Raw genomic sequence first — 18,988 nt, 5'->3', positions numbered from 1 at the left:
AATGGCAGCTTTATTAACAATGTAACATTAAAAGATAGTTTGAGCCACTAATCCTACCCCTACCCCTAAACCTAACCATTTCTTAAAACTACGTAACTACAATTATAAATTAAAACAACAGACAGACAGACAATCACAATCATTTATTTATTGAGAAAATGTCAAAACCGGTACCAAAAGTCGTTCACATGACGATGTGTCGCAGTCCTCTCTGGCAGTATATAGGCTAATAGTTATGTATGAGGTAACGTTACAGAGCAGAATTTAAGTTATTAATCCATGAAAATGTTAATCCGGTTTCGGTTCGCTGTTCGCTCTGTGAAGGCGCGCGCGCTTCTCCATTTCAAATGTAGTACACAACAAACACGGCATGTCGCAATCTGTGACGAAGCATGCGAGAGCCAATGAGCGTTTGATATCACTGCCGTAAAACATGTCGTAACGCTTCGGGCGCAATTTTTGAATTTGAATTCACCACGAGCGCGGGATGCCGGGATATGACGTTGACGGTCTCTGCCGAGAAATGGAGATGAAGATCACTGGATGAAGGGCTGCATTTGGATCTGTTTCTTGCAAACAACGTATGGATTCTAAAGATTTGGATCACATTAAGCTAATAAAATTGATTTCTTTTGTGAATTTATGTTGTGTTTTAGTGTATTATGTGTCAAAATATTAATGCCACGATTTTAATATGCATAAGTTAAATAGGAATACGCCTAAATTTGTACGTCGTTGTTTGTATAAGTTGTTTATAAGTAAATAAATTACGTTTTTGTGCTGTCCACTGTCAGTATTATACGTTTCTGTGTGTATAAAACATAAATAAATGTACGTATGGTAGAACTACACTTTGCGTAAAAATACACATGTATTCTCATGAGATCACGTTGCAAGTTAAGATCAAAGTCCATTTGTGTCCACAGTACATTGTTTGCAAAGGCTTGAACTTTCATGCTCATATTCATGTCATTTCACAGTTATGCCACATTGTTCATCAGTGTTTCAAAGCACCAAGTCACCACTTTAGTTGAGGGGCCACACACATGATGAAGTCATTGATAAATAATGCTTAGTTAATGATGACTACTGTATTTGAATGCCAACAGAATTCGTATGTTATGTGCTGTGATTGGCCAATTTGGGGGTCTGTCCATTTACCTGCAGGCTATGAAGAAGACATGAACATGCTGGATAACTCAGATCATAATGAAAACACATTGTTCATCAGTGTTTCAAAGCACCAAGTCACCACTTTAGTTGAGGGGCCACACACATGATGAAATCATTGATAAATAATGCTTAGTTAATGATGACTAGTATTTGAACGCCAACAGAATTCGTATGTTATGTGCTGTGATTGGCCAATTTTGGGCTCTGTCCATTTACCTGCAGGCTATGAAGAAGACATGAACATGCTGGATAACTCAGATCATAATTCAGAAAAAAAGTTCTCACATTAATTGATATACTGTTCTAGCCTGTATGCATGCATTAGATAATGTGGATTTTTGTACATTCCTTTAATAATTCGAAGAGTAGTCTTGCATGCATGAATTAATACTTTTTTATGCATGAATTCATGATGATTCATGTACCATAACCATAGCTTTATCCACAGTGGGTGGTAAATACCAATTTTTTGTGTGAACAAAGAAAACATCATGATCATGCGTAATAAATCATAATTCATGATGATGTACTCATCTTAGTTAATGTTTTAATTAAGGTGTTGTTCATCCATGAAGTCATGAATGAAAAACGTTGAACTCGTGTTAGTTCCTGATGATTCATGAGATATTAATGCATGAATTAATGCATATTTCATGCATGAATTTATACATGAATTCATGATAATTCATGTACCCTTACCGTAAAGTGTTACCGCGGATTGCAATGTTTATCAAACTGCGTCATCATTGTACTCACTGTCCTCCTCGCAGATGTATCACCGCTTGTCAGCGTTTCTAAAAGTTCCCTCCCTCTCTCTCCGAGGAGGTAATTAAACAACTTAACTTTAGTTGTCTCCTCTGCATCGGGCATAGTGAGGTCCATATACAGCGTAAACTCCTCCTTCCAACTTTTCCAAGTTTTCGCTAAGTTGGCTGAATCAAAACAAAGTATTGGAGGCGGCTTGAGACCATCCATCGCGACGTCTGGCGCTCTTTTCTGCTCCGACTTCGGCTCCGTAAACACTGGGTAGTCCCCTGCTCGAGCTCGCGGGCTAGGCTAACTACAACAAGCTAGCGGCACTTTTCACTCTTCACGGCTCGGTACTAACTTCGGCTGAATTCACGACCGCTGCCACCATGTTTCATACTGTTCTGTTTTATCAAACTATACAGAATGGACAATTAAAGCAGTATCATTGCTTACTTTATTTATCACATGTGCACAACAGCATTACAAGTGTCATAGCCTAGCTCTCTGTCTGTACATCACTCAAATCCGTCCGTGCATCACTCAAATCTGTCCCCTTGGGAACATGACAGGAAAACTAACAATCCACTTGTTACAATATCCTGGATAAAACTTTTATATTCCTCCTCATTATGTTCAGTCCGGACCAATGGAGTATCCACCTCTATTTTCCTCTTGAAACGTGGCACTAGACAAGGTTGCTCACTTTCACCTTTGCTTTTTGCATTGGTAATTGAACCCTTGGCAACTGCCATTCGTAGTGAGCCGGCCATACAGGGAATTAGGAGAGCTGGTGCTGTTCACAAAATTTATTTATATGCCGATGATGTGTTGCTCTATATCTCTGATCCGGATGTTTCTTTACCCTTCTTTAATTATTAATTCCTTAGTATTCCTTTCCTATAAATAAAGTGAGTTATATCCAATACATTTTCCAATGTCTGATTTACCAACGAGTTTCCAATGTCTGATTTACGCTGCTGTATCGCCCCCCTCACCTAGTGAAATATTTTATAAGTGAATTTACTGCTTTTATAGGTGAATGTGTAACTAATTACAGCAATATTCTTCTGCTAGGGGACTTTAATATTCATGTGTGCTGTTAGTCAAAACCTCTAACAATGGAGTTTTTAAATCTCATCAACTCATTTAACATGGTTCATTGGGTGAAAGATCCCACACATACTCATGGACATATTCTGGACCTGGTACTCTCACATGGCGTTTCCATTACTGATGTTCAGGTTTTTGACACTCTGATCTCTGATCATATGCCTGTACTGTTTTCTATGTCATTTCCTCCTTCAAGATCGCACATTACTCCTACTGCACAATGGACTCGTTCCTTTTCTCCCTGTTTCCGAGATGAATTCACTAACACCTTTAATGAGTTGTGTCTGTCTCTGTCCTTGGAGTCACCCTTACCCGACTTGGATGCTGAAGAACATCTTAGTCTGTTTAATACTGTATGCTCCGAGGTTTTAAATACCACTGCTCCTTTAAAAACTAAGAAGTCAAAACCTAAGAATGAACCATGGCTCAATGATACCATCCGCTCTCTGAGGCGAGCATGTAGAAGAGCAGAACGTAAATGGAAAAATGATAAGCTACAAATTTCTAGAGTTGTTCCGATTCCGATACCAGTATCGGAAATGCGTCCGATACTGCCGAAAATGCTGGCATCGGTATCGGCGAGTACTGGAGTCCAGGCACCGATCCGATACCACGCAGCTTATTAGAAATAGGAATCTATTTACCGGTTAGCTCCGTTAGCTCTAACACGGTTCTTCTTCGCCGCTCTTAAAACAGTTGCGCTGTGCTGCCATCAGCAGCTGCTGTTTTAGAGGGGCGAAGAAGAATTGATCACGTGACGCCTCCTTAAAAGAAGCTAACGTTAGCGCATCATGTCGGCGGTTTGGCAATATTTTACAGTGGATGTTCCCAACAGTAAGACGGCGACATGCAACATATGCAAGGAATCAATTTCGAGGGGTGGCACAAATGTTGCAAATTTCAACACCAGCAACTTAATTAAACATTTGAAGACGCGTCACTCTAAAGAGCACGACGAATTTAAAGCTAAGGGGAAAAAGAAGGACGAACTGCAGCAGCAAACTCTGGAAGCTGCCTTCCAGCGACGAGATAAATTCCCCAAAGACAGCCAAAAAGCAACAAAGATAACAGACAAAATTTTGGAGTTTATTGTCCTTGATGACCAACCCTTGTCTGTCGTCGAAAATGTGGGATTTCGCCGCTTAATGGAGCATTTGGAGCCAAGGTACTGTTTGCCAGGTCGTAAATCTGGATCAAGCACCTGGCCACATGGTGCACCGAAAATAACCAGCTCCTCAACACCACCAAAACGAAGGAGCTCATCGTGGACTTCAGGAAAGTGTCAAGAGGCACACACGACACCATCCACATCAATGGAATGGCTGTTGAGCGTGTCTCCAGTTTCAAGTTCCTGGGGATCCACATCTCGGCGGACATGACCTGGACAACCAACACCTCCAGCCTGGTCAAGAAGGCTCACCAGCGCCTTTTCTTCCTGAGGACACTGAGGAAGAATCAGCTTTCCTCCACTATCCTGGTGAACTTCTATCGCTGTGCAATAGAAAGCATCCTGACCAACTGTGCTACAGTGTGGTATGGGAGCTGTTCTGTTGCAGAGCGCAAGGCACTGCAGCGGGTGGTGAAAACCGCCCAGCGCATCACTGGGACTCCACTACCTGCCATCGAGCACATCCAGAGGAAACGCTGTCTGCATCGAGCTCGCAGCATCCTTAAGGACTCCTCTCACCCAGCCCACAGACTGTTTTCTCTCCTGCCCTCCGGCAGGCGTTTCAGGTGCCTCCGGACCAGGACCAGCAGACTAAAGAACAGTTTTTTCCCCAGAGCTGTCTCTTTATTAAACTCTAACCCTCATTGATCCCACTCCCCTCATATACTGATTGACTCTCCTCTCCCTCCTCACACCTGCCTCCATTTTGTTATTTGCAATACTATAATGTTCATTTGCACTGCTGACTGTTATTACAGTAACAACTGTTTACATATGCATCTTGCACTACTACCTTGACTGGAATATGCTCAATTTGCACTGCCGACTGTTTATTTACAGTACCGACTGTTTATATATACATTGCAATATCGTACCTTAACTGTAATATGCAATTACTTTCCACTGCACTTTCACTCGGATAGCTTCTGTCCAAACTTTATTTGCACTACTTTAAATCCATTGTTATACTGCTCATTAGCCTAACTTATACATATATCTATTTGTTAAATTCTGTTTATAGTAATAGCCATCTGTATATTATGCTCACATTCTGTTTATAGTAACAGCCATCTGTATATATATTCATAGTACATATCTATCTGTAAAATTCTGTTTATAGTAACAGCCATCTGTATATTATATTCAGTACATATCTATCTGTAAACATTCTGTTTATAGTAATAGCCATCTGTATATTATTATATTCAGTACATATCTAGCTGTAAACTCTGTTCACATAATAGTTATCTGTATATTATATTCATAGGACAATCTATCTGTAAATTTTTGTTTATAATAGTATTCAACTCTATATTTATTCAGTACATATCCATGTTCTGCACTTATGGAACCACTGTATATCCTGCACTTGCTGCTATTGCACTTCTGGTTAGACCTAAACTGCATTTCGTTGCCTTGTACCTGTACTTGTGTAATGACAATAAAGTTGAATCTAATCTGATCTAAAATATATCTCAGAAACTGCGCTACCCAAATTATACGAGACAGTTAGGGAACACATTTCGTGTATGCTGAAAGACGTGCATGCAATCAGCTTTACCACAGACATTTGGAGCTCCGACGTGTGCCCCGTTTCTTTGCTAAGTTTAACATCACACTGGGTGGACAGAGAGTCAACATTTACCCCTCGAAGTGCGGTGCTGCACGCCAACGAGTTCCGAGGGTCACACACTGGCACATTAATTGCCGAAGCAATTGAGGGGATGCTGGTAAAGTGGAAAATCCCCAAGTCCAACGTTCATGTTGTTTTGCGTGACAACGCTAGCAACATGAAGAAAGCCATGGACGAGATGGATGTACCAAGTTTGGGATGCTTCGCCCACACTCTCCAGCTAGTGGTGCATGAAGGGCTACTGTCACAGAGAAGTGTGAGTGATGCACTGGCGAATGGTAGGAAGTTTCAAACACTCACCACTGGCTACTACACGCCTGGAAGATATTCAAAAAGATCTCCAAATGCCCACCAAACGTCTGCACCAAGACATAGCAACGAGGTGGAACAGTACCTACTATATGGTTGAGAGTTTACTGGAGCAGAAGCGGTCAATTTCAGCATATGGAGCTGACCACGACCTGCCAGTGACCCTTACGGCTAACCAGTGGGCTTTACTGGAGAAAATAATCATTGTTCTGGCACCATTTGAAGAACTGACCAGACAGATTAGCTCCTCCACCTCTTCTGCAGCTGAAGTCATCCCCTCAGTCACAGTGCTGAAACGCCTGCTTGCTCGGGAGAACGAGGGGGACACAGGTATAAAAACCATGAAAACAACCCTTCTTGAGGCTGTCCAGAAAAGATTCAAGACCATCGAGAATGAGCCCTTGTATGCAGTTTCCACTCTTTTAGACCCACGATTCAAAGACAGGTATGTCTAATATTTTTATTAAGTATCTATATTATAAACAAAATTTTGAAATGGTGTTTTGGATAACTAGATATTGCATTATTATTGATTACTATTGCATTAATAATGTTACCACTAAAAGCTACTATGGAGGAGGTTGTTTATTTGACACATTAAGACATTTATATTTTTCATTTTTTTTTAGATACTTCACAGAAGCAGACAGCATCAAGCAGGCCAAGGATGCTCTGACCCAAGAGGTGGAGAAGATGGAGGCGTTACTGAGCAGGACCACACCTGAGGGAGCAGAGACAGTGCCAGAAAACCCCCATAAAGCCCCACGTATGGAAGCACAGCCAGACAGCAGCAGCAGCAGAAAGAGCAGCTTGAAAGGCCTGTTTGAGGAAATCCTGCAGGAGCATGATGAGGAACAAGCACACAAGTTCAAAATCAAATACAGACATATTTGATAGAGCAAACAGTCCCACGCTCAGACAGCCCATTCCAGTACTGGGGAGTCAACCAAATTCGGTTTCCCACCCTGGCTGCCACTGCTGCAAAGTTTCTCTGTGCTCCTTGTACCAGTGTTGACAGTGAGAGACTGTTCAGTGCAGCGTCCAACATTGTTGATGCAAGAAGGAACAGGCTAGGAGGAGAGAGGGCAGAAATGCTCATCTTCTTGAAGAAGAATCTGCCTTTGCTCTTGAAATTATAAGCAATACTAAATTGCTAAAATGCAACTGCAATGTGTAGCCTACTTGTTTTAAAGTATTTTTTTGTTTACTGTGTAGCTGCTGCTCTTTTGATTTGTATTTTTTTATGTTTACTTTATAGGTTGGTGTTGCACTATTGTTAAATACTGCACTATTAAAAAAAAAATTTATTCCTATATTTATTTAGTTAAGTTGTTGTTGCACTACTGTTTTATACTGTTCTATTTAAAAATTTAAATGCCTTTTATTTTAAAATATTGTGGCTGCACTTTAAAAAAATTTTTAATAATTATTCCTATATTTATTTAAGTTGCTGTTGCACTACTGTTTTATACTGTTCTATTTAAAAATAAATTAAAAAATAAATGGCTTCCATTTGCTGTATTCATTCATGTTTTACAAAGGGTTTAACCTGAGCCAGGCCATACCAGAATGATAATCATATCAAAGTCATGCAGGTAGTATGATCTTTTTTTTTTTTTTTTACACACTGGTATCGGTACTCGGTATCGGCCGATACCCTTAGCACGAGTATCGGAATCGGTATCGGGAGGGAAAAATGGTATCGGAACATCTCTACAAATTTCGGTAACACTTTAGAATACTGTATCTTACTTACTGCATAACTAATAAGGAATTATTGAAGAACTAGTAGGTAATTCTTCATTAACTACTTCTTCACTACTGTTAACTACTAAGGAAGATGTGTTAACTAGTATGTAATATAATTTTATGATTGTGTTAAGTAACAGTTAGTTAATCAATAACTAATGAATTATGTCATACCTACTGAAGAACAACCACTAATTATCTACTAATTAAGGTTCAAGAAAAATAAGAAGTAACTAATGAACAGTCATACAAAACTAACCTCAGATTAGTTTTTTATATTGTATATACAGTACTGTGTGTGTCTGTTTTCCTCAGCATAGAATGCCATTGAGTAAATTCATGTATTTAAGGCAACGACTGAGGGGAACTGAAAATATAGGGAACTTATTAGTAATTAATAAAGAATTATTAGATAATTCTTCAGGAATTACTTAGAACCTGAAACAGTATTCTAAAGTGAAAATATAGGGAACCCATTAGTAATTAATAAAGAATTATCAAATAATTATCCAGGAATTAGGCTACTTATAACCTGAAACAGTATTCTAAAGTGAAAATATAGAGAACTTATTAATAATTAATAAAGAATTATTAGATAATTCTTCAGGAATTACTTAGAACCTGAAACAGTATTCTAAAGTGAAAATATAGGGAACCCATTAGTAACCCTCTGGGCTTCTTCGTAAATGGGTCACACTTAGCTTCCTCCTGGTCAAAAACAGACGAAGTTAAAGTTAAAATTTAACTTTATTTTTTCCCAGGATAACCAATCAAATATATTTTTGTTCTAAAATATTTTCTGATTATTATTTAGAATTTTTAGAGTTTTTTATGATACTTTGCATTAATTATATAATTTTTAGGAGCTATTTTTTCCATTAGAATTAATATATATTTTTTTATTTTTTTATTTTTTTCAATAAATGCAACATTTCACATCAAAGTAGAGTGCAGGCTTAAAAAAAAAAAATTCAAGTGAGAAGAGCGCCATCTAGTGGCTTCAAAATATATAAATATGTGTCATGTCCTATAACCGCCTATAGCTTTTTTATTTATTTATTTATTTTATTTATTTATTTGTATTCCCATTCGGAAAGAAAAAAATTAATTACTAAGCAACCACTGAATGGAACAACACATTATATATCATTATATATCATTTTAAAGCTTAGGATCTCAGCTTTTTAATGCATCTAATTACATTTATTAACTCCTAACGAGTGCTGAGTAATCCCTCTAAAACCGAGTGTACCGCCAGCAGGCGCCACCTAGCTGCGAAAATATTCATTTGTGAATATTAAATATTCACATGTTCTGGAATGCATGTTAATTTCATGTTAGTCAATTCATCACTAAATGAATGCAGGAGAGTGTGTTCTGCAGATTGTTTCTGTCTTTCCATGGTCTCTCTCTCTCTCTCTTGCATTTGGCCACATTATTCAACACCCATAAAACCTTATCTGATCGTGGTCATGACAACTAGAAGACCTTCTTGGCCTGTTTGGGTGAAGTTTGGAGATTTTTATGGTACATATACCAAATTGTGTCTGATTTGGTCTCAATCGTTACAGCTCATTACATCACGGTTGGATTATTGCAACTCCCTCTACTATGGCATACCCAAACACTCTATTGCTTGTCTCCAATTAGTACAGAATGCTGCTGCAAAGTTCCTCAAAAGAAAACGGAAATTTGATCATGTTTCACCTATTTAAAAATCACTGCACTAGCTACCTGTGCATTTTAGAATTGAATTTAAAATTATTTTCTTTGTTTTTAAATCTGTAAATAATCTGGCACCGAGCTATTTGTCCGAGCTACTGTGTCCACATAATCCCACACGAAACCGGAGGTGTGGTGATCAGAAACTTTTGTCTGTCCCCAGATCACGGTTAAAGAATAGAGGAGACAGAGCCTTTGCGATTGCTGGCCCCAGGCTGTGGAACAGCCTTCCATTTTACATCAGAGCGGCTCAATCTCTAACTGTTTTTGAATCCTCTCTTAAAACCTACTTTTTTGTTTAGCTTTTAATTCATTGTGAGCTTTTGTCATGAATGTGTGGTTATGTCCTTGTTCTGTATCTTGTGTATTGTTCAGCACTTTGGTCAGCCCTGTTTGCTGTTTTTAAATGTGCTATATAAATAAATACAAACTTGAACTTGACTTCCCATAGTTTTAAATATTTAGGAGTTATATTTACACGTTAGTGCTTAGATCTTTTCAAGGCTAATTTTTAGGGCCGTGACATTAACGCGTTAATTTCGATTAATTAATCTGAGACAAAATAACGCGTTAAAAAAAAATAACACAGATTAATCCATTCCGTATTGACCTTTGAACCTGGAGCCGTTCTAGCCACAATTCGACTGTAAAATGAAGGAGGGAGACGAGAACGCGCTGGCGCTGCCTGGATCATTGATTGGAACATTTACTTATAAAAAACAGCCGGCATTTCAACGTTGATTCACCGGTGAACGTAAGGGACCAAGGTCGAATCAATGTTGGATTATGTTTCGATTGTGCAAAACGAATCAACGTTGAAATCGTGACGTTGTTTCATTGTTGATTTCGTGACGTTGTTTCACCGTCTCTTCTTTCAATATGGGTGAATAAAGATTGTATGTCGACGTTGTTGAACCAATGATGAATTATGCTTCGGTTTTGCAAATTGAATCAACGTTGATATCGTGACGTTGTTTCACCGTCTTACCTTTCATCATGGGATAATGAGTCATGACAATGCTGACTGAATTTGTGATTAACTGTACACTAAAATATTGTTAACTGTCAAATTACTTGCAGCAATGGCTTAATTAAACACATTTAATAAAAATATAACACATGCTCAAGATTGTAAAACAAGTTTTATTCTGAAAAAACAAAAGTCTAAAAATACTTTCTAAAACAGATGAAAAACATCTCAAACTTTAAATTTCAGCATTTTCGAAGTAATGTTAAAAACCTGTAAAGCAAGTGTAAATAATGTTTATAATTTAATGTTTAATATCAAATGTATAATTTAATAATGTTCAATAATTTAATAATGTTCAATTGTATTGTATTGATTATTTGCTAGGCACAATTATTTCAATGCTCACCCTTTGAACATTTGAACATTATTTCAATAACATGTTCAACACAATTATTTTTAATTGATTGACAGCCCTAATTTATATATGCAAAAAATTATGGGTTTGGTTGTACAGAGTGTGAACTGGGAAGTTTAACTGCAATAAGGTTTGTGGAAATTATGTGGAAAAATAAAGGTAATTATTATATTAATTATTATGTGTTCTGGCATTCTGTTATTTTTAGAAAAATAATAACATCTTTAAAGGAAATTTAGCAAGAGTTGAAAACTATAACAAAACACAGCAGCACCAAACTTTAGACTAAACAAAACAAAAACTCCATAACACTTTCCTGATGTGTACACAGATGTAACTATTGCCGGCAATGCACAGTATTAGTGAAATGGGTGTGTTTGTAAGTCCAAGTTTATAGAGTCACCAGGTTAACCTGTGACAGTGACAAAGAGACAGATTGAGCCTTGCCCTTTGGTTGCATTTTTTGGACTGTCTCCAAATGTCACTGGCTTGTCTGGAAATGCTGGAAATGCAAATAATGGTTTATTTTGAAATATGCACACATTCACTGTTATTTGTATGACTGTTAATGTTTCTTGTCTAAATGTAAATCATATATTTTCAATTCAAAACAATGTAATTTAAAAAAAAAATTATTCTTAGATTCTTTTGGGAAACGCAGCCAAGATCAGTGTGTGATAGTAACGTCTGATTGCCAAACTAATGTCATGTGCACTGTTGCTGTATGTCTTTGTAGATTGTCTGGCTGTATGGTGACAGAGGAAGGCTGTGGTTATGTGTCTTCAGCTCTGAGTTCAAACCCCTCACACCTGAGAGAGTTGGATCTGAGCTACAATCACCCAGGAGATTCAGGAGTCAAGCTGCTCACTGATAAACTGGAGGATCCAAACTACAGACTGGATAAACTCAAGTATGTAGAGCATGAAGAGTTGATTAAACAACTCCAAAAACAGCATTTCAATCTTCACTTATTACTCACATTACTACATTTATTACATACATCCATATATGGGAGTTTTATTACAGGATATGTCCATATATGGGAGTTTTGTGACAGGATATGTCCATATATATATATATGGGTTTTATGACAGGATATGTCCATACATAGGGGCTTTATGTAGCCTGGGTGCCAGCCCGAACCCCGCCCACAATATTTTTTGGTCGGGAAGTTCGGTCTGGACTCGCTCCGTTGAGGAGCTATTATGCCCGAACAAAAATTGTTCGGACCAATCAAATTGTCAGGGCGGGCTTTATATGATGATGGACAGATAAGCAACGGTAACGTCATCATCCACGTCATCAACGAGCGCTTGGGTTGAATTCAAATGACTGCCGCTGAAGAATTGAGATTTCACGAGTTCACGCTTACAAATAAGTCAGATAGAATAAATGCATATTTGGCGTGCTGTCTGAGGAGGCTTCGGGCTCGGTATTCGGCCCGAACCCAAAGTACTCCCCCCGTATTCCTGGCTGTGGAAGAACAAGCCAAGAGTGAGTGCAGGGATGCTGAAAACTGTCATGTTAGGTGAGTTGACCGAGTGAATAAATATATGCTTTCCTCTCATGCTGATAGACGGTTGATTGGATTGATTATTTGAATGTGCTCCTCCTGAAATTTGTTTATAAAACATCATGTGTAGATTCCGCCATCGCGTCTGTTATAGAAGATATCGACAGCGCATTAATTTTAAAAGAGGAACCACTGATCATTCTATATAGATCAGTGAGAGGAACAGAGAACCGCGATCGGAAACATGAATGAAAAACATACGTCACTTACTCCGTTGCTCTGATTGGTTGTAGGTCTATCCAATTGAGTGCAGAGGATTTTTTTTTCCTGGTTCGGTTGAAACACGCCCCATAATCAAAGCTCAATGGAGAAGTATCAGACTCACATTCTGACTAGAATTGAGTATGACGACGTCAGGCTAGGCTTTATGACAATATATGTCCTCCATATATATATATATATGGGTTTTATGTTTATATTTTCTGTCCTGTGCCATGTTTTGTAGTCCTTTGTAGATTTTCTTGTTTATTAGTCTCCCCAGGTGTTTCTAATTAGCCCCGCCCCCTTGTTATCTTGTTTAGCTTGTTTGCCTGTGTATTTAAACATCTGTGCTTCAGTTGTTGTTTGTCGGTCGTTGTAGCTGTTTCCATGTTCCTGTCCTAAGTTCTGTGTTCTGTTGTCTGCCTGGATTACCTGTTTGCTTCTTTCTCTTCCTGAGATCGCGTCTGTTCCAGAGTCTGAGCCTGTTTCTGAGCCAGAGCTTCATGTCAGTCCTGCCGACCCAGAGCTTCATGTCAGTCCTGCCGAGCCAGAGACTGTTCACGTCACTTCTGCCGATCCAGAGACTTTTCACGTCACGTCTGCCGATCCAGAGACTGTTGATGTCACTTCTGCCGATCCAGAGACAGTTCACGTCACGTCTGCCGATCCAGAGACTGTTCACGTCACGTCTGCCGATCCAGAGACTGTTCACGTCACGTCTGCCGATCCAGAGACTGTTCACGTCACGTCTGCCGATCCAGAGACTGTTCTCGTCACGTCTGCCGATCCAGAGACTGTTCACATCACGTCTGCCAATCCAGAGACTGTTCATGTCACGCCCGCCGAGCCAGTGTCTTCGGACAAGATGGCCGCCGCCGAGCCAGTGTCTCCGGACAAGATGGCCGCCGCCGCCGAACCAGTGTCTCAGAACAAGATGGTCTGCTCCGAGCCAGTGTCTCAGGACAAGATGGTTGCCGCCGAGCCAGTGTCTAAGGACAAGATGGTCTCCGTGAAGCCAATGTCTCCAGACAAGATGGTCTCCGCCGAGCCAGTGTCTCCGGACAAGATGGCTGCCACCGATCCAGTGTCTCAGGACAAGGTGGTCGCCGCCGAGCCAGTGTCTCAGGACAAGATGGTCTCCGCCGAACCAGTGTCTTCGGACAAGAGGACCGCCGATGAGCCAGTGTCTCCGGATGAGATGGCCGCTGCCACGTTGCCTGAGCCCTCAGCAGAGATGGCCGCCGACACGCCTGAACCTGAGCCATCAGCAGAGATAGCCGCTGCCAGAGAAGTCTGTCCCTTTCCCTGAACCGGTGTCTGTTCCTGTTCCTGAGCCAGTGTCTGTTCCTGTTCCTGAGCCGGTGTCTGTTCCTGTTCCTGAGCCGGTGTCTGTTCCTGTTTCTGAGCCGGTGTCTGTTCCTGTGCCATGGTCGCCTGAAGGGTCATCTCCTCCCTGGCCGTCTGAAGGGTCGTCTCCTCCCTGGCCTCCTGAACCGTCTGCTCCGCCCTGGCCACCTGAAGGGTCGTCTCCGCCCTGGCCTCCTTAAGGGTCGTCTCCTCCCTGGCCTACTGAAGGGTCGTCTTCTCCCTGGCTGCCTGAAGGATCGACTCCGTCCTGGTCGCCTTCACTGCCTGATCCGCCCTGGTCGCCTGCACAGCCTGATCCGCCCTGGTCGCCTGCACAGCCTGCTCCGCCCTGGTCGCCTGCACAGCCTGATCCGCCCTGGTCGCCTGCACAGCCTGATGCGCCCTGGTCGCCTGCACAGCCTGATCCGCCCTGGTCGCCTGCACAGCCTGCTCCGCCCTGGTTGTCTGCACTGCCTGCTCCACCCTGGTCATCTGCACTGCCTGCTCCACCCTGGCCTCCCGTCTTGCCGCAATCTCCAGGTCCTCTTCCGCTCCACGGGCCTTGCCCTCCATCCCACCCCCGGGTCCGCCTCCGCTCCACCACCCTCCTGGACTGTTTTGCTGAGGAGCGTCTGGAATCCGCTCATTAAGTGGGGGGCTATGTCATGATTCCTGTCTTGTGTTCCCCTTGTCTTGTGTGGATTTTTGTTATTTCCTGTCCTATGCCATGTTTTGTGGTTCTTTGTAGGTTTTCTTGTTTATTAGTCTCCCCAGGTGTTTCTAATTAGCCCCGCCCCCTTGTTATCTTGTTTAGCTTGTTTGCCTGTGTATTTAAACCTCTGTGCTTCAGTTGTTGTTTGTCGGTCGTCGTAGCTGTTTCCATGTTCCTGTCCTAAGTTCTGTGTTCTGTTGTCTGCCTGGATTACCTGTTTGTTTTATTAAAAGTAATGCTTGCATATGGATTCTCTCTCCACTTCATTCCTGCCTCATCATAACAAAATATATGAAATAAGACAAAATTTATGCAAGTATAACTTTTTTTAAAGTTAGTTTTAATCTTTTAAACACCATGTTGAAGACTCTGTTTTCCTCGATTAGTTTAACCCCCTGGGGTCGGCGGTATCGCCGGCGATACCAGCTCGCATTTTTCCTTATCAGTGCAATAGAGACTCTAAATACTTTTTTGACTTTGATCTTCCATACACGTTTAATACATCAATCGATCCTGTTAAGTGTGTATTATTTTTGTGTATACTCACAATAAAAATTGTGCTTTTTGCCAAATAAAGAAAAATAAACATGATGCGAGTTCTGCTTTCTCTCTGTCAGTGTAGTCCATTCTGAAACGCGTCCGAAAATGAACTGTAACTCAGCGAATTCTCAGTCAAACAGGCATACAGACACACAGGCATGAAGCTTGAATTCTCTTCTTTTAAAGGGGTCATGACATGAGAAACCAAATTTGCCTTGATCTTTTGGTATATAAGAGGTCTTTGTACCATTAAAACGTCCTGCAAGTTTCATAGCTTAAAGGTGCCATGTGTAAAAATTGAGGTAAAAATATCCAAAAAATGAGCTACACGCATCAAAAGAATGAGAAGAAATAAGGGCGATGATGTCATTAAAAAAATGTCAAGTTTTAGTGCTGCAGAGATATCAACCTAAATTAGCATTAGCATTACTAACCACGGCCCGACAGGTGTCGTAATACCAGTTTCGGCCATGGGAGGCGGTATGCGGGCAACATAACCACCAGCCAAACATGCAATACACGAATAACTCGAACGGCTTGTGGGCGTACTTGAACCTGATGTCAATCGTGTGGAAAGTAGCCTACAGCCCCACTACTACATTCAAATAAAATCTGATAAAAAAGGAACAGAACCAGAGTAAACATTGGCACTGCTTTCCATCGCTGGAGACAACTAATGGACATGAAAAAAATTAGGTTTGACTCCGAACTTGCAACATTTCTTTTGGATTGGTAAGTAAGATGCTGTTAGTATTTCGTTAGAAGTTTGTTTTATATGTTTGTGTAGATTTTCGGGAAGTTATAACATAGAAATGTATCGAAGGCTGTTCGATAAACGTATATAACGTTCATAAATACAGTATTGTAATATAGTACACATACATAGCACAATCTCTATTGCTCTTTTTTTCTTGCCAACTACGTGACCTATATTATGTATATTAAATGGCTTTCCTGAGGTAAATCTGACATAATTGTTCTCCAGCTGTGTTATTGACCTCTTCACGCTGATAAAAAACACTGATTGGTCGATATTATGTATGAGGAATACATTTTGGTAAGTTGTAGCCTAACGTTACTGTATCTTTCAGTGTTCGTGTTTTTTTACTATTATTAGCTAGTAGAGATGTTCGGTTTACGTGCGCTAGGGATCTGTCGTGTAACATTTACAAGCGCCAAAACGGTATTTATTGTTTGAATTGCGTGATAAAATTGACAGAATCTGAGAGCTGAGATTTTTTTTTATATCATAACTAACCTGCTCTGTCTAGTCTGTCGGTATCCGTGTCCTCTTTGCTTCGCGATTTTTCTGTGCGTGAGAAAATTGATGTGTGGGGTGAGAGCGTGTGAAAAGTGTTTGCATGTGTCTCACGGTTAATGCGTGAGAGTTGGAAGCTCTGGTTACGTTGGCGCTAGCTTGGTCAACATCAGCGAATGCTGTCTGTCAAATTAATGTAATTCAAACTAACAATAAAAATGTAATATGAACAAAACGAATATGAACATATTCACTGGTAAAGGTGAAGGGGAGTAGCTTGAAGATATTCATACTCTAGAGTAGACCAACTCACTTTCTGGAGGTCTACTGCCCCCATCTGGTATGGAATGTGGAGTATGAATTTATTTATTTTTACACAAGGCACCTTTAAGACGTCCTCCCCATTATAAACGAATCATTTATTTAATCAAGCTCTAAATACAGCTCGTTCTGGATCCATGGTACGAAGTGACGTAGCAGTCGTTTGCATATGACCACCTCCAGTGTAGACAACTACGCTTCAAGCGCAAGATAACTACCTCATTTCATCATCGCATCTGTCACGCGCTTCACATGTGTTCAGTCGACGTGCAGCGAGTGGGTCTGTTTACAAGAAGCTTGCGATGTCACGCAGTGTGCTGTTCCTGGCTGTGGACAAACAACATGTTTGAATAATATACGCTGCTGAAAGATCCAGACGTCAGGGGAAGATGGATGCAGTTTATTTTTTGCGGACGTCCCAGTCACGGCAGTGTTAATTTAAATGTGTGTTCTCCACATTTCAAGGATGAGTGACAGTTGAGAACAATCGCAGTATGATGCTGGCTTTGCCAGAAAACTTTTGTACAAGATAAGGCCGTGTGGACTATTCTGGGCTCAACAACGACGACGCAAACTGTAAGTAATTTAGGCTATTTAAAACTTTTTTAAAACGTTAATTGCAGTTTAATTCATTATGAATAATCACCGTGTTTTTATTTAGTTTAGCCTACTTATTGTTTTCATGACTGTCATGTTCATGCCTCGTAGGCTATTAAAAGATGTAGGCTGTCAAACTGATTCTAGAAAACACAGGATGAGATGGAGACTCCCTGTGCGAGCACATGCGAGTTACTGGTGGACTTGTCGGTGAATGGTGGATGGTAGATTCGTGAATGGTGGATGGTAGATTCGTGAGAAGAATTGGATTTACGGGACGCATCATCAGTAGTGTTCCTCTGGGTCATGGGGTGTTTCGGCCTTTGACACTATACACCCTCTCCAGAGGCGGCCAGCTCTAGGTTGATCAAACCTCAGCTTGCGTCCCGAGTCCAATTAGCCATGAGAGTCACCTTGTTGTTGAGTGGACGTCTCAGGGGACTGTGCATGGCAGAGACGTCCTGTTCCCTGAGTCAAGCCAAAGCTGACTTATCTCCTGGCACACTACTTGGGGGCCCAGCTGGGGTCGTTCCTCTTCAGCCAGAGCCACTGGCTGCTTCTTTCTGCTGCCTCTGATGCAGCTTTAACGGCTGTGCGCTGGATCTGGCCCTTAATTCCCAGGTCCCTCATCAGTTTTGTGGTGGATGTTCCCACAAACCCTCTGCACCCAACCTCCACTGGGCTGACTTCCGCGTTCCAGCCACAATGTTTTGCTTCGGCGGCTAGGTCGGCATACCGCAGGTGCTTCCGCTCATATGCCTCCTCCATGGAATCCTCCCAGGGTACGGTGAGTTCGATTATGTATACCTTCTTTATGGAGGGGGACCAGAGCACCAAGTCAGGCCTCAAGGAGGTAGTGGCAATCTCTGAGGGGAACACCAGCTGTTTCCCAATGTCTGCCAGCATCTTCCAGTCGCGCGCTAGACACAGCTGGCTTCTCTCTGATGGTGTGGAGTTGCTCCTGGCAGCTGTAGCCCCTTCACAGACGAAGGCAGTTGCCCATGGTGTTGTTGAGGTGTTAGGCATTGGCAGTGACAGGGCGTTGATGCTGGATCGTTTTTTCCTCCAGTGTGGCAGCAAGGCTCTTCAAAACTTGGTTGTGGCGCCAAGTGTATCGTCCTTGGGTAAGGCTGGTTTTACACCCGGAGAGTATGTGCCGGAGGGAGGCTGGCCTGGAGCACAGGATGCACCCAGGATCTTCGCCAAACCACTGATGGAGATTAGTTAGTGTTGGGAGGACGTCATATACGGCTCTGATGGTAAAGCTCAAATTCCTCGCTTCCATGGCCCATACATCCCTCCAGCTCAATCTCCTCCTTTCGACACTCTCCCACCGTGTCCACAGTCCCTGTTTGCCGAGGGCGACTGCCTTGGCCCATCTTGCCGTTTCCTCCTGACGCCGCACTTCCTCCACCACCATCTTCCTCCGTGCTGGAGCAG

At 41.4% G+C, this 18,988-nt stretch overlaps 1 protein-coding gene across 1 annotated transcript in view; it reads left to right on the top strand.

The window, feature by feature from the left end:
• LOC311289098 (protein NLRC3-like) overlaps positions 1-18,988 on the top strand; it is a gene marked incomplete at its 5' end in the record, with an annotated part of 93,889 nt that overhangs the window by 11,311 nt on the left and 63,590 nt on the right. The window contains one exon of the mRNA XM_084406856.1: positions 11,736-11,909. Coding sequence (XP_084262982.1) covers positions 11,736-11,909 — 174 coding nt within the window. The remainder of the gene's footprint in view (positions 1-11,735; positions 11,910-18,988) is intronic.

This window comes from Rutilus rutilus (genome assembly GCF_951802725.1).
Source record: "Rutilus rutilus genome assembly, chromosome: 4".
NCBI lineage: Eukaryota > Metazoa > Chordata > Actinopteri > Cypriniformes > Leuciscidae > Rutilus > Rutilus rutilus.
This window is presented reverse-complemented; position numbering and strand designations above follow the sequence as displayed.